This window comes from Seriola lalandi, unplaced genomic scaffold, assembly GCF_002814215.2.
Source record: "Seriola lalandi dorsalis isolate HSWRI2012SDOR001 ecotype SW California unplaced genomic scaffold, Sedor1 jcf7180002053930, whole genome shotgun sequence".
In the NCBI taxonomy this organism is placed as follows: Eukaryota; Metazoa; Chordata; class Actinopteri; order Carangiformes; family Carangidae; genus Seriola; species Seriola lalandi.
In genome coordinates, this window is record NW_019524483.1 from 221,404 (window position 1) to 242,725 (window position 21,322).

At 41.9% G+C, this 21,322-nt stretch overlaps 3 protein-coding genes across 3 annotated transcripts in view; all 3 read right to left on the minus strand.

The window, feature by feature from the left end:
• The window catches only part of cyp11c1 (cytochrome P450, family 11, subfamily C, polypeptide 1), a 6,609-nt gene extending 383 nt beyond the window's left edge, over positions 1 to 6,226 (minus strand). Inside the window, exons 1-8 of the mRNA XM_023402332.2 lie at positions 5,752 to 6,226; positions 5,398 to 5,553; positions 4,111 to 4,325; positions 2,760 to 2,963; positions 2,424 to 2,605; positions 2,162 to 2,328; positions 1,067 to 1,145; positions 758 to 970 (exon numbers count right to left, since the gene is read on the minus strand). Of these exons, the coding sequence (XP_023258100.1) occupies positions 758 to 970; positions 1,067 to 1,145; positions 2,162 to 2,328; positions 2,424 to 2,605; positions 2,760 to 2,963; positions 4,111 to 4,325; positions 5,398 to 5,553; positions 5,752 to 6,083 (1,548 nt within the window). The 5' untranslated portion in view covers positions 6,084 to 6,226. The remainder of the gene's footprint in view (positions 1 to 757; positions 971 to 1,066; positions 1,146 to 2,161; positions 2,329 to 2,423; positions 2,606 to 2,759; positions 2,964 to 4,110; positions 4,326 to 5,397; positions 5,554 to 5,751) is intronic.
• A 118-nt stretch (positions 6,227 to 6,344) lies between these two features.
• LOC111652163 (complexin-3-like) lies at positions 6,345 to 10,968 on the minus strand. The gene is made up of 4 exons (XM_023402333.2): positions 10,001 to 10,968; positions 9,367 to 9,775; positions 8,414 to 8,501; positions 6,345 to 7,928 (listed from the first exon to the last, which is right to left on the minus strand). Exons 2-4 carry the CDS (start codon positions 9,600 to 9,602, stop codon positions 7,704 to 7,706), a joined length of 549 nt encoding a protein of 182 aa, XP_023258101.1. The 5' UTR covers positions 9,603 to 9,775; positions 10,001 to 10,968; the 3' UTR covers positions 6,345 to 7,703.
• Positions 10,969 to 13,683: 2,715 nt separating this feature from the next.
• clk2b (CDC-like kinase 2b) lies at positions 13,684 to 20,775 on the minus strand. Its single transcript, XM_023402410.2, has 12 exons — positions 20,574 to 20,775; positions 20,278 to 20,453; positions 17,904 to 17,994; positions 17,747 to 17,813; positions 17,542 to 17,658; positions 17,298 to 17,464; positions 16,311 to 16,405; positions 15,561 to 15,690; positions 15,390 to 15,472; positions 15,224 to 15,303; positions 15,049 to 15,139; positions 13,684 to 14,952 (listed from the first exon to the last, which is right to left on the minus strand). The coding sequence occupies exons 2-12, from the start codon at positions 20,341 to 20,343 to the stop codon at positions 14,770 to 14,772; spliced, it is 1,170 nt and encodes a 389-aa protein (XP_023258178.1). The 5' UTR covers positions 20,344 to 20,453; positions 20,574 to 20,775; the 3' UTR covers positions 13,684 to 14,769.
• Between the last annotated feature and the right edge of the window lie 547 nt (positions 20,776 to 21,322).

Consider the following 21,322-nt stretch of genomic DNA (forward strand, 5'->3'; position numbering starts at 1 on the left):
GGGGGGGAGCAGTTATGTTATGCTCAGCAGCAGTGGATTAAATGTGAGTACATTTACTGTAGTCCTGTAAGTATAATTTTGTGATACTTGTAGTTTGAGTGTGTATTTCCGTATTTGGCTGCCTGATGCTTCTGCTCCACCACATTTCTGAGTCAGATATTCTCCCTTTTACTTCACTACATTTATCTGACACATTCACGTGATAATTACTTTACAGATTAAACATTTACATAATAGTACATTTACATGTAAAGATCAAACCAGTGGTTCCCAGCCATTTTGGCTTGAGACCCCTCATAATAAAGCAGTGTATAGTTAATACTATTCGTTGACACCAGAGCAAAAAATGTTAGTAAGCAGTTTATAAGTGGATTTTGGTCCTACAGCCCTTTTCCTTTCCTTTTAATATCTTATCTTGTGGCTCTTTGGAATTAGTAAAAAATTAGTAAAAAAGTAGCTCCACCTCAACCACTTACAACGGTAAAATGCTGCTTACATTCTGATTACCTCAATAATATATTTCCTATTATTATATCAGTAACAAGTGTTTGTTTTCAATAAAACAAGCTTTGATTTTCAAATTTAGCTGGAAATTTGTCTGAACTTTTACTTCAGTAAAAGTCTTTCAGTCTGTCCTTCCTTATAAGTCAACACAGGCCTTTCCAACTCATTTCTTTCCTTTTGCATCACACCCTTTCCTCTGATCCTCCCACTTGTTTCCTGCTCTTTCCTCCTTCTCCTGCCTGCTGTCACTCACATGCATGAGCAAGAGCTGCATCTCGTTCTCAGCAATCCTCCTCCCGACACACTGCCTCGCCCCAAACCCAAACGACAGGGAGCGAAACCCTGACCCCTCTCCTCTTTGGCCTGCCTCTCTGCCGCTGCCCCACCGGCCGGGGTCAAAGCGTTGTGGATCCTCAAACACCTCTGCACTCCTCCCCAGGGGGTAAAGACACACGTGGACCATCGTCTGAGGGGAGAGTTGATCTCCGTCAATAAGACAGTAAGTCAGCTGTGGACGATTTGAGTTTAAGGGAGGATTTCAAAGAGAAAGTCTGTTACTCACCCCAGCAGGGACGTGGTAATTCTGAAGAACAATATCTTTGACTGGCATCCGCTGCACTGTAATTCCCACCGGGTATAACCTGACACAACCCAAAACACACACACAGGCACGCACGCACACACACGCACAAACAGAATACCTTTGACCTCCCACTCAGTTCTCAACACAAACTCAGGATTACCGGTAATCAATTCTAATTTCAGGTGTTTGAGGAGTGCACCTGTTGATGAAAACACTTGGAATGCAATGGATGGAAACAGACTTTCAGACAGCTGCGCCAAAAGCTCAGCGCATGATGTTTTTCATGCTCTATTGATCTGAATCAACCCTCACCTCAGGTTACGTCTGATTTGAACTCGCAGGTGGCGTTTGTGCTTCAGGTTAAAGGAAAGGCGCGTGTAAATGTAGCTTGCAGACTTTACTCAAAATGTACCCAAAGGGCATCACTTTGGAGCGGGTCTTGGTTAGATTAGGTTATGTGTCTGTTTTGTGAGACTGCAAATGCAGTTGAGTTGGAATTGCTTTCTTAAGATACTATTTACAAGGTCGAGAGCACTTTCATGCTTGAATTTTAACCGAGCACAGATGAGAAGTCCTAAAAGTGACATGAAAAAAGCCTCATACTAAGTTCACATGTCAACTATCTCCATGACAATTGAGCAAACTCCATCTGCTAATGAAGGGGGCTGAAAGGTCTGGAGAAAGCTTGAAATGTTTTGTCAAATTCATTATCTTATTTTATATTTTGCTTACGTGGCACATGTTTCTAAATAAAGTTGTTTTTAATTAAATAACCACATAGAGAGATGCATTCCCAACCGTTCAATCAGTGCACGTAATGCTGCCTACCACCTGTGGATTCACAGATAAAGAAAAACCTGGGGTTAAACAATAATCCAGGATGTGATCACTGGTTGGTTTCTGGGTTTACGATGAAGGTGCCATTCATAGTCTGCTGTGCCCTGTGTACGTGATAGGAACGTGGAGGCAACAGGGTACATGCACAATGCAGACATGTGGGTGTGGGTGTATGTAGGTGGTCAACAGAGAACAAATTCCCAGGGGGCCCACAAACAGTTCTTGAGTTTTACGTACCTGAGAATCTCCTTGATTGCGCCTTTCAGTAGTGGCGCCCCCTGCAGGGCTTTCTGAGGGTCACCACCGGCCTGTGCCCACGATGTTCTCACCTGCTGCCTCACCTTCTCCTGCACCTCTGGGTTGCGGCCCAACTCAAACAGAGCAAACTGCAGGGGCACCGCTGTCTGCAGAGAATGAGCGGTCACACAGGAACAGTCAGGGTGAGGTATGCAAACGTAAGCCGGGGAAGACAATCAGGCACACAAACACATATACACACCGTGTCGACCCCTCCAGCCATGAGCTCAGTGATGTTGGCTTTGATGAGATCCAAAGATAACTGGCCTTTCTCCATGAGTTGGCCCAGAACCCCAGTGTAACGGCCTCCAGCTTCCCCAGGCTTAGACTCTTGACCCTGGGAGGATGACAGGCGCTGGTACCCCCTCTGGATCCTGGCATCCGCTGGAATAAACATAAGTCAGGATGATAGAGTCAGGTGAGATGGGAGTAATGAAGGAGGAATATATCGATTAAAGAGAGTTAGATCAGCCAGAAATGTAGACCACATGGTCCATTATTCCTGCATTAGATGTCCAATCAATAAAGCTCTCTCTACCATGACTGAAGATGTGGTCCCATGCAGTGGCGTGCTGAGTCCACAGGGTAGCGCCGATGCGGAGCAGGAGGCGATGGGGCAGGTAGAGCAGAGGAGGTGTGGTTGCCAGCATTTGCTCCACGGCCCAGATGAACTTCTGAGACTCCAGGGAGGGAGATGAGGAGAAGAGGCCGATACGCTCCCCGTAGAGCACATGGCAACTGGCTATAAGGAGGGAGGGTGGGGGTGTATGGGTTTGTTTCAGGGTGAGCTAACAAACTGAAACAAACATTCACAAAAGAAATGAATCATAAAACCTCCAGACTCACATTTTCATGCTTTAAATTTTAAACTTTCATTGATTACATGGACCTGTGGGTTGAACATACTGTATCATGATTTAGTATAGTTTATGAATCTCCTGCAGAAAGCACTAAATAAAGTCCAAAAAAAGGCATTTTTTTCTTCAAAAAGACAAAGACATTTCTTTCAGTGACAGCAAGAACAAATTCTCCATTTGAGAGTCAGTTTTGTCTCTCCCACACCTAGACGTCCATCACCTACCAGACATGCTTGTGTGATATTAACTACACATCAGTGACTGTAATGAAGTTTCTTGCCAGTCTATTCCTACCCAGGCTTAGCACCTGGCATGGTGTGCTGTGGTCCATTATGAGCAGAGCAGTATGACTCAAAGTCATCAACTCTCCCCCACTTCACTCTCATGTACAAACAGATGCACACAAGTGTGAGTCACACAAGCATTCGCACTTGTGAATGTGGTATGTTGCAGATAGGCACATGAAAGGAGCAGACCTGGTGAAAGAATGCAGGAGCTTTGATCATCTTTGTCGGTGTTTCTATTTTTAAAAGGTGCATGTTCTCCTTGACCTCCTACATCTATGATATGTTAAGGTGAGAAAAATGAAACCAGAAAAGCAGAATCAGGTGAGACATTAAGGGGAAGTTTTTTGAACATTTCAAAAAGATGATGTTCCCACAGATTGTGTAATGTCTCTGACGTGAGAAGGTGTCACAGAATGCGTCAGCAATTGTGACTCAACCAAAAGAGCTGATAGTCAGGCTGAATGAAAGCCTGTCAAAGGAGGGAGCTGACATTAATCCATACTCTCCTCTCCCTGAGGACTTGGAGGTCAATCATTGCTGGCTGAAAAGAAAACATCCCACTGGACCACCATCCTTTTACAACTCTCTACTCTCACTCCTCCTAGATAGAAAAAGAGAGAGACTTTTGTGGCCTCAGTGTAAATAAAACAGGAATTCATGTGCACTCTATCTGCACAATCACATGTTTAGAAAAATACACAAGGAAACCACAAGTCACAAATCACTGGGGATGATGACCTCCGACCTTCCAGCGCGAAGCGGAAGAGATCAGGACTGGGATCGATGGTCAGACTGCGGTTCCCCTTCTCTCCTCTTCCCTCCCTCTCGACTCTCGCCTGCAGCATTTGACAGAAATCCCTCGCCACCTCATCAAGGAGAGGGAGAAAACGCTTTACGGCCGCAGTCATCATCACCTCCTTGTTGAGCAGTAGACGGTCGGCTCTCCACTCCTCACCGTTCCTGTGGAGAGAGGATTTGCAGCGAGGCGTTAAAATCGACCCGTTTCACTTCTGCTCAGTCACTGTGAAGCAGAGAATGTGTGTTGGAAAGAAAACTCATATCTCAAGCAGATGTGCTGTTGCGCTACTGAAATATTCCTAAAGTACAGGTGTTTTGTCAAAGTCTGTGTCCCAGAATAACAAACCCCGAACTGCAACAAGTTTCTACTGTGATTCTTAACCTCAACCCAACTTTATCTTTATTTCTGTGATGCTTGACCATAACCTAACCCTAAGCGTGACATGTAAAAAGCCACTGAACCCTCCCTAAATAGAAGATGCCCAGACTGAAAACGACAAACTACACATTCGTAGGCATTTTGCTTTCTCTTGCAATCATTCTGTGTCCAGAGGCTCCCTGCTTCCTTGGGCCCAATGGACAACGGTACATGAAACAGTATTTGAAGGGGGAACCTCCGCACAAGAGAGGTAATTATTACTTGTGTTTAAAAGCTACTCCCAGCAACAGCTGCTTGTTTACGTATGGTGACTGTGAGAGCGCCAAATTGTCTGTAACTGTTTCAGTTTTACTGTAACACAACCTACCACCTCATTTATTCAGAATCCCCAAATTTCAAAGGTTCAGAGCAAATTTTATGTGTAAAATGTTTCTGATTTTGTGGATTTACCATTTGGAGAGGGTCAAAAGAAATGATTCTATTGGTCACGTGATGGACATCCAGAGTTTTTTGCAGCTTTTCCGATACTCAGGACTAAAGGTCTGGATATGGCAACTACCCAGTTGTACGATATAAAAGGACACAGTGAGAGCAATGTATTGACTTACATTCATACAATCATTATTTGGAGACTTGTCCTAACCTTAACCATAACCACTTCATACCTAACCCCAACATTAACTCTAAACTTCATCTCAAATCAAGTCATAACCCTAAACTTTACATACTTACTTTAACAAGACTTGTATTTTGTACCCAGAAGGGAGGTAAGCCCCCACAGTGTGACTGTTTAAACAGATTTATATCATCAGCACATGAGAACTACACATGCATATACACAGATGTGATACTGACTTGAGGAAGACCCCCTTGCTGTGCTGGCGTGTCTCACGATGTGTGGCCCAGGGCTGCAGGGTCATCCGTTGCGGGTGCAGGCCCTCCGAGCGAAACAGCTCCCCGATGTCTGACGGCAACATGATGTTCACACTCCCGTGTGTGCCCACATGCTCCCTTCACACACACATACACATACACACACACACACACAGAAAGAAAGGCCATGGTGCAAACTCACATGCATTATTAATGATCAACCCTCTGTCTTGTTATTCTGGCATCATTGCCGCACTGAAGGTGATCAACTACTGTCAATATGCATCCTTGTTTTTTTTTTACAAATACAATACTATCCCTCTCTCTTCCCACTACCTGTAGATGGGGCCGAGGGCGTTGAAGGTCCTCTCCATGTGTTTGTGGAGCTGCTTGAAACAACCTTCTCTCCAGAACTTCAGCAGGTTGACCCAGCCGTTCTTCCCTGTGTGTGGGATCTCCTCAAAGCTGCGCACCCGTCCATCCACACCTCTCTTTCTAACTCTGGTGTCCTGAGCTCCGTTTCTTCCCTTCAGCTTCCCATCTACCACAGTCCCTGCTGTAGTCATACATAGACCGTTTTGTGGTGCAACACCAAAAAACACATTTCTGGACCCACAGGTGCCCTGTGCTCTGGTACACCCAGTCACTCGGATGGACATGCTCCTCATGGTCCAGACGAAATGTGTCCATCGGCCTCATGCAGAGTTGTGACAGCCCTTGTTGTCGTCGTCTCTGGAGGGATGATTATTTCCCTCCTCCCACCCCAACCTCATATCCTTGAATGTGTTCTGTCACTCTAATGAACTGATAGGAGGTGATGATTTACGAATCTGAGTTTCAGAGTTCAAGAGAAGCACAACAGAGCCTGAATGTCAGACTGATCCAAAAGACACACAAATTCATAAAGGCCAAAAAAGAGAGAGTCCAGCTGGCCGAAGAAGTCTTTAATACAAGTTTCGGTCACAGCTAAAAAAATCAAGAAATACAAAGATCTAAGTATCTACGTGTTGGTTTGTTCTGGGGAATCTTTGGATTCTGCTTCATGTTGTATAAAATCCTTTCACTAGGCAGCATTAGACTACTTACAAAGCAGCTCAGTGCAAACAAAGTCGTCATTACAAGAAACTAATTTCTTAAAATTTGGCTCGTACACAATACAGATACAGTTTGGCTCACACAAATAAATGTGATACAGGTCTGAGAGTATTTACAAAGAAACAACAAACATTTTCTTCAACAATTTTCTCAATCTTAATCATTAATACAAAATGAGTACATAAAATCTACTTCATGACTTGTGTCAGTGTGTGTTGAAATGTGAACGTGTTCCCCTGAGGTTCCTTACTTGTGTATAGATCCCAGTTGGATCGATATCATTTAGAGAGCTGCAACAGCCCTGTAAGTAGAAACTAGCTACAGTAGCATCTATCATTTAACAACTACCACCAATCACCATGACAAGATTTTCACTGTTCAGCTTGTAACATCTGATTATGTGATAAATAACATTATGATAAAATAATAACTTAGTATAAGGCTAATAAAAGAAACGATATTCTAAATTGGGTGAAAATATGATCAAACCTTTAAAAGATCATGTTAAAACCTCATAATCACTGTTACCAATAAAGCTGTAGGACGTGTTACATATTGGCCCACAATGCAATACCTCTCGTGGGTAATGCAGTGTTTTACATTATTACAGTATCAGAAAGTGTTAAAAAAAAATAACCTCACCAATAATACTTTAAGCCCCACTATAGAGCATTTATAAGCAGTACACACTAGGATGTAGGTGTACGCATTTATTTATTAATAAACTGTATTTTACCACATTGTGATTCACTGTCTAAACTATTTATTGAATGTTTATACTGTAAACTAAAACAGGACGACTTACAGTGAAGTTTCACTGTACTACATCACTTGTGCAGTAACTCTCACTGACCGGTGAATTAATGTTATGCAGTGATCATAATTAACAGGAAGCATCAACTTTTTTAACATAATTAAATGTTTTATAGGAAAAATCAAGTTGCCTGGCAGTTACATATTATTATTGCTACATAAAAGACAACAATAAGCATCAAAGGAAAGTCTGAACAACATGGTTTCACAGAGCCAGCAGGCACGACCAGACTGAATGTGTGCACGACTGTTGATGTGAGATCTAAAAGCACAGTTTGTGTTTGAGCAACAGTCATGTATGAGTCTGTTTCCCCTGCTGCTTCCCTGAAACAACACAGTCAGAAGCCGGTGGACCAATTGTCTCTGTGATCACATATTGATCACATGACTTTACAAGAGTCCCTACTTGCTGGTTTAGGAGTGAGCGTCTTGCTGTGTTTCCTCCCTGTGAGCACCACTGTGCCGAAGGTCAGGCCTTGAAAGGCGCTCAGCAGGTCGAAGCCGTCGTCCTTGGTTTTGGCTTCAGGATGAATGATCTTCGACAGCTCGTGGGGGAGCGACAACTTCCCGCCAAAAGACCTCAGGTGGTTTGTGTCCTTCGGGTTCTAAATCATGAGGGAAAAATGGAAGAGGAAGAGGCTCGAAGGGCTGAGCAACACAAAAAATGAGAACTTGACGATCTAAATTTGCTCTTTGTTTGTCTACATTACTCGTAGAACATGGATACCAAATACAGAGAGACCTTTAAAGTGCAGGCCTATTATTCTGTTTCTGAAGGTTTCACCAGTAGGCTTTCAAAGTCATAGTAGTTAAATGACAATTAAGTGAAGTTTCTATAGCACCATATGTTGTATGGTGAAAACGGCATTGAAGTTTGCCGGACAGTTACAAGTTGATTTGTGTGTGCATTATTTTAATTTATTTTGAAAGGAGGTAATGAATATAAGAATCTGGTACCAATAACTTTCATTGAACATCCATTCAAATATGTTACATAAATGGTTCCACCGATGTCCTGTTTTACTGGAGTAAAAACATAAAAACGTATCTCCTGTTTATTTGTCGTTGTAATTCAAACACTTCCACAGACCTCAGACAGATGGTATTTTCTCCTGAACTGAGCTCTCATAGTTGCTCTCTGAGCATTCTTCTGCGCGTTCATCGCTTCCCGCTGCTTTCTGTAAACACAGCAGACAAACACAAATACATTTGACACACTGCACACAGAATTCAATTAAAGCTCATCTCTGTGACGGCACAGGTGACTTGGATTAGCTCAGTTCATTTTAGCTGCCTCCTCTAATGAAAGCATCTTGAGGCAGCTACAGACAGTGCCAATATTAAAGTGGCACTTTTGAAAACCACATGCACTCGAAGCACAAAGTGCCGCAAAGAAAAGAAAATTTCTGTTCTTTTTTTTTTTTTTCCTTCATCTGCAGTATTTTCTTTCTTAGGTTCAACTTTGTTTCATATGCAAAGAAAAATCAGTTTTCACTTTCACCAATTATCAAACTGCACATGTTCACAATATGTTACAAAAAGCAGAACTGCTGTGAATACACATGTTTTCATTGGTGGAAAGTAGCTAATTCTATTACTGTGGTACCTGTATTTTACTTTACTATTTCACAACATTTCATAATGACACAAATTTACATTCATAATTTATCTAACAGCTATAATTAAAAGTTATTTCATATATTTTTTACAATACAAGATTTTACATATGAAGAATCTGATTACCTAATAAAATATAATGAATTGTTACAGATGAAAGAGAACATAGTTTAATAAAATAGTTAAATTTAGCTTCATCTTGACAAGCTACAACTCTAACATGATGTTTACACATCAATGCATTATTATTATTATAACATCATCATGCAAATAATACTCAGGCATTTATACTTAAGTAACATTTTCACTGCAGGACTTAGTAATGAAGTGTTATTACAGTATGAGGTGTTATTACAGTAGGGTATGGAGTATTTTCCTCCACCACATGCATGTTGTGTTTCTACATTATACACAGTGTTCACTTGCCTCTCCTTCTCCAGGTCTGCCTGGTACGAGCGAATGACTGACGGGTCTTTGGGATGTGCAGTTCGGAGTGGAGGAGTCCTCCCAAATCTCTTGCATCCTCCTCTGCCTCCCCGACCTCTGACCCATTTATTCCTGGGTTTGGCGCACAACTTCCGTTCCCTCATCCCCGACACGCAGCTGGTCAGCTTCCTGATGGGCTTCCTCAGCGACTTTTTCACTCTCACCACAGGCTCCATGATGCACCTGAGCTCTCAGGACAGGATGTACCGACCACACCCTTACTTCTTTGACAGATGATGAGTGAATATATAATGGTTTTCTCCTGTGTGCATGTTGTGTTGCTCTGACAGGACTGGCTCAGGACACACACAGTCTCACGTCCTGTGGCAGCAATAACTCAGGTTGAGACCTGCCAAGGACAAGGACAGCAATCAGACAAGGCTCAGACACATGGACTTAGTAAACACACTCCTGCCTCACACACCCATGCGTTCAAAGGTTAGATACATAAATTAAGAGTTTGTCATCTAGACGAAAGGGAAGTACTAAAAGAGAAAGATGGAAATGACAAAAAGTGATTGGTCAGTATTTATCCACAGACAAAATTAACTTAGCATGGTCACACTTTTCTTACGCATGCAGGTGGCCACGGTTGGCCAGAGGCTCGCAGCACAAAATCCTGATAAAGCTCCAGCCAGATGGCCTCCACCGCTACCAGACAATCCCCTAAAGCTTTAAAACAAACCAGAGAAAAAAAGAGGAAACAGCAAACGACTCTCCACAAGAAGTTGTGCCTGTGCTCCTCGGTCCTCACAGGAGAAAATGACTATTTGCTGTTCCAGGTTTCAGGCTCTGCTTCTTCTTCTTCTTCTGCTCTCCTCACTGTCCCCAACTCTCCCATAAAGATTACCACTTAAAGGATTTAATGAGGGGAATCTCGTTAGCCGTGGCAGTGAACGCACCCGATGACTCACGTGTTTGTGATGAAGATTTAGAGAAACTAGCTGATGTCATGTTGAGTGACACATGCATGCATCCACAGGCCTGACATCAGTGTTGCTCCTATATTCGGAGTCTGAATTTTCTTTATCTAGGCGCAGTAGAGCAGTGAAGTTGGGGAGATGGGGGGTTAAGGTGCCAAAGGAGGTGGCAGGTATTCAACTTGAGCCCAGGTACCAGAAAGATTTTTGCCAAGATATAACTTCCAGCACCAGCACCTCCTCACTTCCTTACATAATCAGTATTTGGTTCACTGGAAATACAGAGATGAACACAACGTTTAAATGTGATGTGAAAAGAGGAAATGAAACAAATAGACACCTGGATGGAGGGAGTTTGGCCTGAGAAAGCAGCGCCAGGGTTGCAGGGAGATTAGAGAAAAGTATTGACAAGTGGAACGAGGAGCTGTCCAAACTGTTCGAGAAGACGTGACATAGTGAGGTCATCGCTCCAACTACCCCACCAAAACAAAAAAACATGTCAATACCAAAGCTTGGTTAAAGATGCAGAGCTCGTTTTTTGTCTTCTGCACCAACGAAACAAATGCATGAAGTGTTCCCGACAGTCTCTTTCAGTCGTTGTGATTTGTTGTTGCCACAACAAAGACTGAGAACAAAGGAATAAGAGTTTACCTGGTTTTGTTGTACAACCACTTTAGGTGCGGTATTTAAAAAGGAAGCTTGCTCCTCGGCTCTTACGCACAATGGATCAGATATATTTCATTTTATTCAAACCTTGAAAGTAAAGACATCTTTACTGTTGCACATTGAGCAAATTCCCATAGTCCCTGACTGAAATGATCTTTATCATTTGTAATGTAGACATACAATAGTGCTAATTTTGTTTTGTTTAGGAAACCATGTAAATAATTCTATTTATTATTATCATTACCCCTCTTTCTCTCACTTTATTATTTTTCTGTTTTAAATCCTTATTCATGTAAATCATCCGATATTTTTAGTTCCCCAATTACCCATTTATGAGTAGGCCACTACGTACTCACTTAAATGGTTTATAACACACTATAATGTAGTGGTAAACAGATAGGACATTTTAAGTGAACATACTTAATTAGCACTTGTCAACATTTAAAATTTTCTATTTGAAGACATATTTTCTATTTTTACAACTGTGTTCTTATGTGTGTTCAAAGCAGGAGTTGTCAAATACATTGATGAGCACCAGATAAACACTTCAGTCTTACAGCTACATTAAAGTGTATTTCAAACTATTTATTAAATGTTTACATAATAAACAGGCAGATTTAAAGCAAAGGGTTACTACCCATGTCTGGTCTCAGAATTTGCCCCATCACTTCTCCGTTTGACACATTTTCTATGATTGAATGTCTTGAACGACTCTCCACTGTGAATGTTGTGCTCTGTGACCTACTCTAATGCCCCATTTGGCAGCAACAGCACATACACACGCATGTGGTCCTGAACACTTCAACCAACCCATTTAAAATCCTTCAGTCCCTTGTTTCCTTCCAATTCTTTCCCTCCGCTGCCCAGATCACTTCGATTTCTGACAGGTGGAGATGCTTTAATGCTTTAACAAGATCACCAAGAAAAGCCACGCCTCCCCAAGCGTGTGTCCGCTAACAGATCGGGGATCAGTTCACTCATCCAAAGTGCAGGCACTTACAGCCTAAAGGAGGGAGGTGGAGTTGGTCCTGTGTCAGCAGAACTTCTCTCCAGCAGGAACAGATCAGATACAGAAGAGGAAGAAACTGAGAAACTGATGGATGTTCATATCATTTATATGTTGTTAATATATCAGGCTGAATTTAGAAAAGTAATGCCCACTATAATGTGTGTGTGTGTGCGTGTGTGTGTGTGTGTGTGTGTGTGTGTGTGTGTGTGTGTGTGTGTGAACAAGAGCTTCCATGCGAGAACATAGAAAAGATCCACTTAAGGGATTCTCAGGCGGATCAGTGTCCAACACGTGACAGTCACTGACACCCACACATTAACACACACACACACACACAAACACACAAACAAATACACATGTTGTCATGCATGAACTCACGAGAGGCGTGCCTTAAATACAAACAAAGGGTAAGCTGTATATTACACACACACACACACACACACACACACACAAACACCCACACACAAAATCCAGCGACACACCAAGGTGGTCAGAGATAATGTTGAGGTCACGGCCCAGTGAGGATTTCAGAATAAAAAGGCTAACTCATGGCAAAGTGTTCAAGTGAATTACCATGACACAACATGTGAAGACATGCGATCTCACACGTGCTTACTGTGTGAGCATTACACAGCAACACACACACACACACACACACACACACACACACACACACACACACACACACACACACACACACAAAGGCACTGATGTCATTCACGTAGCGCCATGAATATAAACAGTCTTGGCAACATTTACAGGTAACTCGCACATGAAGAAAATGTTAACTTTGGTGGGACTGACTGTCACTTCAGTTTACAGAGGTGATGGAAGCCACATGCAACTACATTAATATTAATTTAATATTAACAATATTAAATGCAGATCTCATCATATAAATACATAAAAACATTTGACATTATTGTTTTAAATAAAGCCAATTTTCATATATTTTACATGAGTATTTACATTGATCTTTGTTATCACTATTTAGAAATTTTTTAAGGGACTCCTTAAACCTAGAGACGGAGACATGAACATTCACACAGGTTCACCTGCAGCCTGCAGCACTAGATGAGATGAAAAACTGAGACTTTTTGTTGAGATGAATTCAAATTCTTTCTTTCCATTTCTACTCATGACCTGTTTTTGTCTTGAATCTCTGCACCTACAGCAAGAAACTGATTTACCTTCTCTCAACACGTCTCCATGCACATAAAAAAGTCTCTTTAATTTTAGCATCATTCATGCTCATTAACAGCCTAAAATTACTTTTAACATTGCCAAGACAGAAGATCATATTCACATTTATACATACCCTCACTAATACACACACACAGGTACACACAGCCACCCACCCACACACACTCACACACACACACACACACACACACACACACACTTCAGAAGTATAAGGTCTCATTCAGTCAGGCACACATACACTAAAACTAAGTCTCTCTCAGCTCTGCCAAGGCTGGAGAGGAAAGTTGGCGAGCGCACACACTCGCTCAGCCTTGTGACCGTGCTCTCTGCTGAGCTGCACTCAATCAAGATGCCAGAGGAGGGCTGCGAGTCAACGGCAGTTACATGAGGAGCCTGTGTGACGTGCACGGACGGACCGTACGCCGGGTGATGAGCTGAGAGGCCACAATCACAACCCGAGAACAGAAGAGCTGAATTTATTATGTGACTAAAGAAATCATTCTATACAAAATGTATTACAAAAAACATGTTGTTATAAAGTGACTGGAAAGATACTTTTTAAGATTTTGTATCTACTGTATATCCTCTAAATTTTAGAGATACAAGATGAATGTATATTTTACATTTTTTTTTTTTTTTTAGCATTTTGAAGCCGCCTCGATTTACTTGTGAGGATGAGTCTTCAAAAGACAATTCCCTGTATTGCATCACGTATATTTACATTGCCGGCTAACCAGGCATCCATTAGTTTCCAATCATTTCTGTTTGACACAAAACTCTATGAGCACACAGGTGAAACTCGCTTACTCTACTCAGTGAAAGTCAAGTATGCATTAATGTTTTTTTCTGTCTGCTAAAGGATTTTCATGCGACACGAAAATAAATAGTTTTAACATTTAAAAAAATCAGAAATAGTACAGTATTCATTTGAACATGGTCAGCAAAATGTTTTGTACGGCACTTTGGACAAAAGTGTTAATTAAATGAATGTAAATGTTAAAGAGGCTTCATGAAGGTGCGGTCATAAAGACTAGCTTTCATGCTTCACACAGTAAATCACATTGACCTTAAATGTAATGACCTGTGCCATATAATTGAAACTGCCTTGCCTTATTCGTATTAGATTTTTTTTTCCACTTCCTGCTCCTAATTTGATCAGCTGACTGAGGGCAATCCCTGATCAGCCTTACCAATCAGATTTTGCCATGACCTTTGTGAGACAATTATGTAATTGATGTCAAAATTTTTTAAATCTGTTCATTACGCTGCAGCTCTCATCTGTCATTTCAGTGTCCGACCAAATGGATCCTTCCACTGAGCTCATCAGGAATCCCGATTCAGATCACATCCATCCTAAAGTTCAGCTATTGTTCTCCACCACCGGGGTCTAGACTCCATCAGGAAGAAGGGGAGTGTTCCTGTACGGCTCATTGCGTGATGACACTGTTGAAATGTAATGTAAAGTACGCATGATTGGAAAACTGGGAGCTAAAACCTGCAACTGCAGTGGTGTGGTCCTCACAAGGGTTACGTGACCATTCGGGGTCATCTGCTCATATCACAGCTGTTCCTCCAGACTTGACTCCTTCCTGGCTGCACAAGGGGCAGGAAGAAGGGGTGGCGCAGCGCAGAGGAAAGAGAAATGCGTTTTGAAGGCTCGTACTCCAGCATCCTCTCCAGGAGATCGAAAAACTGGTGGTGTTCTGTCCCATGTGACAACAAGTGCTTCTGGAAAAAAAAACATGGATTAAGAGGGAAGCTTAATGTTTGAGGGAGTTGACGTACTTTGCTGATGTGTAAAAGTTCAAACCCGCCTCTGCTCACCCTTAGTGGTTTGCATTTGGCTTTCACGTAGCGTCCGGCCTTGGAGCACTCGTTCCAGTCTAGACGCCCACGGTGGAAATACTTGTTCTTCCTTAAGGAAAAAATAAAATGTCGGATGAAAAGAAAAGTGTGTGAGTGTGTGTTTGTGTGTTATTAGTGTGCAGCTTTGTGCTACCTGCTCCTTTGGATCATTCTCTGAGGAATTGGTCCCTGTATTCTCTCCATCATAGCAAGATGCTCCTTATTGTCATGAGTCTACAAGGGGGAACAGTTGTCAATAAGATCAAGTTCATCCTACTCTCAACATGCTGTAACTCTTCAAGTGTAGACACACATGTGACCTGGAACAGTGTGAAGCCTTCGTAGTATTCAAACAGGATGCAGCCGATACTCCAGACATCACAAGGGTGACTCCAACCGAGCTCTGTGGGAGGGCAGACGGACCAAATCTTTACAACTTAACAGGACTGACAGCTCCTGGTTACTTTCCAGTCTGAACCAGCATCTCTTACCCAGAATGACCTCTGGTGCTCGGTAGTGACGTGTAGAGATGACGGCTGAGTGGTGTTCATGGTCAAAGGTGGCACTGCCAAAGTCAACAAGTTGCACTGTTGTGTCGTTCATTCTCCGCTCATTGCACTTCTGAAGGAAGACGGGGGGGGGGAGGGACAGAAAAGTCTATAAATTTTAGCTCATTGAAAGGATAATTACAGTTTATTTGTTATGTTTGGTCGTCCTGGCCACATTTTCTATGGGTTATAATAGCACCGTACTTAACAACGTATCTTGGGATCTGGGAACACAGCTACATAACTATAATGTGGTCTGACAGGGCAAGACTCATACAGACAATCAGATGTGTAAACAAGCCCACAGTTTAGCCAGATCTATACCACTTAAATTACATAACTTAGTACAACATTATTAATTGCAATGACACCCACAACGAAAACCTGTCTTGTAATAAGGATTTTCCTTGAAGAAAAGTGAAAAAATAAATAAATCTCTCTCCTAAGACACCGACCATTGTCACACTGAGGTCAACAAACACAATCCACAGTCTGCTTGGACAGATACGTGTGCCTATAAAGGGAACACATGTAGGTGGTACACAGGTTCTGTGGATACAAATTTGCATCCAAATGGGCAACTACAAAGCAAATCTGCTTGTTCTCCCGGCTTTAATCCCTGCTTATTTAACATCCTGATTTTCTTTTTCACCCCTGAAGGTCCCAGCGTTCCTGCCAGCAGCTGTTTCTAACCTTCTCTGCGTTGTATATGAGGGAGTAGTCTGAGTTGACAAAGAGGATGTTCTCAGGCTTCAGGTCGGTGTGAGTCAGCTTGTTGTCATGGAGAACTGCAGTGGAGACAGAGGGAGGGGGAGAAGAGAGAAAGTAGATTTAGATTCATGAGGAGAGAGCCAACGCCCTCCTCTGGTCGAATTTTCGGTTGGTTAAAATGTCAGACATCGTGAGGTCTGATCATGTGGGGAAAATTAAACGTTAGTGGAAAATGATATGTATCAGAAACCCTGATTGTTCCATCCTATCTGATGAAACACTGGTTAAATTAAACAGAATGAAAGAATGTCCTCTTGTACTGGAAATGTACAAAAGTTTTAAAATAACATGACTGTCCTGTTCAAGAGGACATTGGTCAACATGCTACTATAAAGACAAAATGGTATCAGGTTATGCTTCAATCGACAAATCATATGCTGTATGATGAGCAATGTCATACAAGGTTTCACAGGTGTAAACAGAAATATTGGACATGAATTTTGACCTACTGATTGGTGCTAAATTCAAAGTCTGGGATCATCAAATTATTGAATTGCCTGTTTAAAAATGTCAACCAGCTGATGCCATGAAGAAAATTCAGTATTTGTCATATTTTAAGCAAAAATTAGAAATAATATATTGATTCTAGCTTCTCAAATGTGAAAATTAGTGGGGGTTTTTTTGGTCTTCTACTGTACTTTGGGGTTTCGGTCGAAAGAAACAAGCAGTCAATAACAATTGTAAGTTGCAATCCCAGGTGTGTTTGTCTTTCACTTTAATCCGGTATGGGAATACAAATCTGGAACACACACTGTCATCTTCAGGTACCAGTCACCCTCCAAATATCTACCTGGCTTGTCTGCTGCATTGGGACACCTGTGAATAATCTGCTTACTGTCATCACTGACATTGATCCAGAGAAAAAGCAAAGGGGTACTGCACAGTCGGTGTGATGCACATTGGACTCACAGCTGACAGCATGGCAGATCTGGTGGGCCATGTGTCGGATCTGGATAATGGGATAAGGCAGGAAGTTGTTTGCTTTCAAGAAGTCAAAGGTGCTGAGAGACAGCAACTCGAATGAGATGCACACATGGCCGTAGTAGTTAAACCAGTCCAGCATCTTTACACAGTGCCTGATGGCAAAAGAAATACAGAGATGAAATGCATAAGACAAAAAATAGAAAGAAAATCAAAATCACAAACTACTCACTGCTTGTTGTGTGAGTCTTTCTCACTGATCTTCTCCAGCACATTGATTTCCAGTTTGGCTGCTTCCCTGTATTTCTCCAGGTTCTTAATGATCTTCAGAGCAATTTGACGTCTTCCTCTGCATTTTAAAAATACTGTGTTTAAAGCGAGTAAACACTATACATGTCGAATATTGGTCCAACGTTCATTTTTAGATGAAACATTACCTGCCGTGGTCCAAACATTGTACCACCTTCCCAAAAGTCCCCTCACCTAAAGTGTCGACGATCTCATCTGTAAAGCAGATTGAGGTGAAACAGGACATTAAAGCTGGAGAATTTTTATTTGAGCAGCCAACTCTTCTTGAACTGATCTGATACCTACACCTGTCTTCGAGGACGTCCCCCTTTTGGTAGATCAGGTGACCGTTCTCGGTGTCCCTCTCGTTGTCGTCTGCAGCCTCACCGCTGCTCCGCTGGAAACAGAGTCAACCACAGTGTATGACAGGTGGAGCAGAGGAAGCAAAATCACGGCAGAAATCTGCCTGTTTTAGTCACTTTCATTACTCCCCAACTAAAACAGATTGAGTAACATTCTGACCTCTGGGCTTAAAAGGTCAAAGGTTACCAGCTGGACTAAACACCTGACTTAGAATGATGCATTCAAACTTGCAGACAAATCCACAAACAATAACACATATTTGCACTAAAAGGCACTTAATTTCATGCATTACCTCAGAATGGCAGACTGTCTTAATGCAGCCAGGATTTTTAAATAAATAAATAAATAAATAAAATCCTCAAGAACGTGAGCTTATGTGCTGAGGTTGAACCTGCTAACCTGAGCTTGTTTTAAAAGAAGCTAATAAGAAATGTCAAATGACTTCTGGCCTCTTTGGAGGAGCTGAGGCTCTATTTCCATCCACATTCTGAGACTGTTATTAATATCAGAAGCTCAGCATGTGCTGAGGAGACACTTACTGTAGGACACAAAATAGACCGTGTACAAAAGCAAGCACTGACACATATAAACACACACAGTCAGCATGTGATTTGTTGTTAGAGGATTGCGGAGCTTGAAGACAGAAATAAAATAATGTAGTGCCACCACATAGTGCAGATGTTCAGGTCAAACGTCAACCATGATGCAGAGGTGACAAATATTTGTAAAGAGAAAGTGACAAAACAAATGGTAATATCAGCTTAACAGTTTGAGTGAAGAGTTGAATCTTGTACATAAATGTCAGAATATCTGTGTCCGACTTTTTGCTTTTAACAACAGCGTTCTCTCGTGCTGGCATGGACTCCACCCGTTCGTGCAAAACCTGATGACCCATATTATCGCAGCATGTTCTGACAATGTTCCAGCTTCTTGTGGTGTCACACAATGCTTGGCTTTCTCAGTCTTCATACCCCAATTAAATGTTCACTGGGGTTGAGCGCCGCTGACTGTTGAGGCAAGTTCCTGACAGTCAGGACTTCTTTGTCTTCTTTGGTGTTTAAGTGGCTCTTCTAAAGCTTTGAGGTGTCTGTGTGTGAGGGGGGTCATTGTCCTGCTGCAGTATGAATCACTCTCCAAAAAAGACGCAAACCAGAGGCTACAGCATGTCTCTGAGGAATGGAGTGGTACCTCTCCTTGGTCAGTGAGCAGTCAATTCAGTCCAACTCCAGAGTAGGAAAAAAAACATCCCCGGTTTTGAATATTCCCAACACATTTTACAGTGGGGCTCCAGCCCCCCCAGGACCCTACAAGGATAAACGGTATAGATAATGGATGAATGGATGGATTTTACGGTGGGTTTGATACACTGCAGTATCATTCTCTGTCCTGTTCGTCTTCTTACATACACCCCTCTGTTACTGCCATAAATCTCAAACTCAAATTCATCAGTAAATAGGATTTTTTCCAGTCATCCCTGTGAAACTCTGGTACGTCTCAGCCCATCCGAAGCCTTTCTGGCCTTGTTTCCACTCCTGAGAAGTGGTTTTGAAACTGCTACTGATCCTCTGACACCACAACAAGACAGACTTCTTTTGATAAGACTTTTGCTGGTTGTCTTGTGTTTTTTATTTAGCAAAGTCTGTATCTGTGGTGAAACTGATTTTTTTTTTATCTCTTTAGAGAACTATGCTTGATGTATTTATCTTCTGATGCTGTGGTCACTTTTGATATGCCTCATCGTGCTTTGTATCCACTTGCAAAGCCTTTTAGAGCTCCATGCTCTGCCCCATTAGAAACGTTAAGCCTAACCATGATTTGACGTTGAGAAAGCCCCTCTCTGCTTAGAATAACAATTTGACTTCTGACTCTTTCACTTAGTTCTGATGTCATTTTCCTCACCATCATCATGCTGCTTGGTAAGCAGACACAGCCTTATTTATAACAGGTCAACATTAGCTGTCTAGTCTAGTTACCTAAAGGAGCCTCTCATTAATCAATCAAATCCATCTGAGTGTCATCTGCATACACGCTTCAATGGAAGGGATACAAGTCAAAGAAATCTGACCTTTTGTATAAAGGAGTTAAGCTGTTCAATGCCCCAAATTCACTGAAGTTTGACCACTGACTTAGAAATAGTGCAGATTCTTGAATCTCATACATAAATAAGTACAAACTTGTGTTTTCAAAAGATTTTGAATCTTATTGTTTACAGGTTTACCTTAAAATATTATAGATTTTCAATGTGGTCTCACACTTTTGGACTCAATAATAGATGCACACCAAACTCATGCACAGAAAATGAAATGGAGATACTCACAGAGAGGCAGAGGCAAATACAGTCCAAAAAACCCTTATACAGAGAATACAGCTCTGTCTTTCCCATTATGCAGAGGTGCAGAGCTACTCAGAGAGGGGACGAGCTTGAGTGGAAGAGGATGAAGGGATGTTGTAATAAGGTGTAGCAGAGCGGCAGGTGGAGCAGCAGCAGGAAAACTAGACAATGAGGAATTGTGGAGATAAAAGAGAACGGGACAATACAGTATTAGAGCAATGGCACAGAAAAAAAACTGTGCCATTGGACAAGGAGTTGTGACAAAGTAAAAAATAGCCTACAGTGTTGTCAACGGAAACCAGAGGCAAAGGAGAGACACGACCACACGGTCCAGCCGCAAAACCCACAGAGGAAAAAATACCTTTTAAGAGGAATAAAAAAAGTCAAACACTGAAAAAACAAGAAAGTGAACAAGACAGCTGAAGCACAAGACAAATACAGAAAGTGACAGACAGAAATGAGACGATAAGACAGGAGGAGGAGGAGGAGGAGGAGGAGGAGGAGGAGGGCGACAGGCAGACAGAGAGCGAGAGCTGAGACAGATGCTAATAATAAACTTTGGTCACAACCCCCTGAGAAAGTCTTCAGAGGAGAATCAAGATGTGGTCAGGGGGAGCGACGGAGGGGAGAGAAGGAGGGGATCCAGTTTCACTCAACTTACTTACTCTCCTCCTTGCACCTCCTTAACCCCTGCAATATGTTTTGCCACACCTGTCCGGCTCTGCAAGCTGCAGATGCCTTTCAATATACAGCCAATGCCTTCTTAACAGAAATTCAATTCCATTCAATTTTATTTGTGTAGCGCCAAATCATAATATACATTATCTCTCGGCACTTTAACGTGAAGAGTAGATCAATGTGATGATCAGTTATCAGATCATTAACCAATAGGGATTTAGAAGAGAGTGATCTGATATTTAATCCACATTTAATTGTCTTGTTTTTTTGGTTCTGTTATAGTAGTTGTATTCATTTTTATTAGGTTTTTATGTATAACTCCTCTTCTGTTTATTTTTGATTCAATAAATTT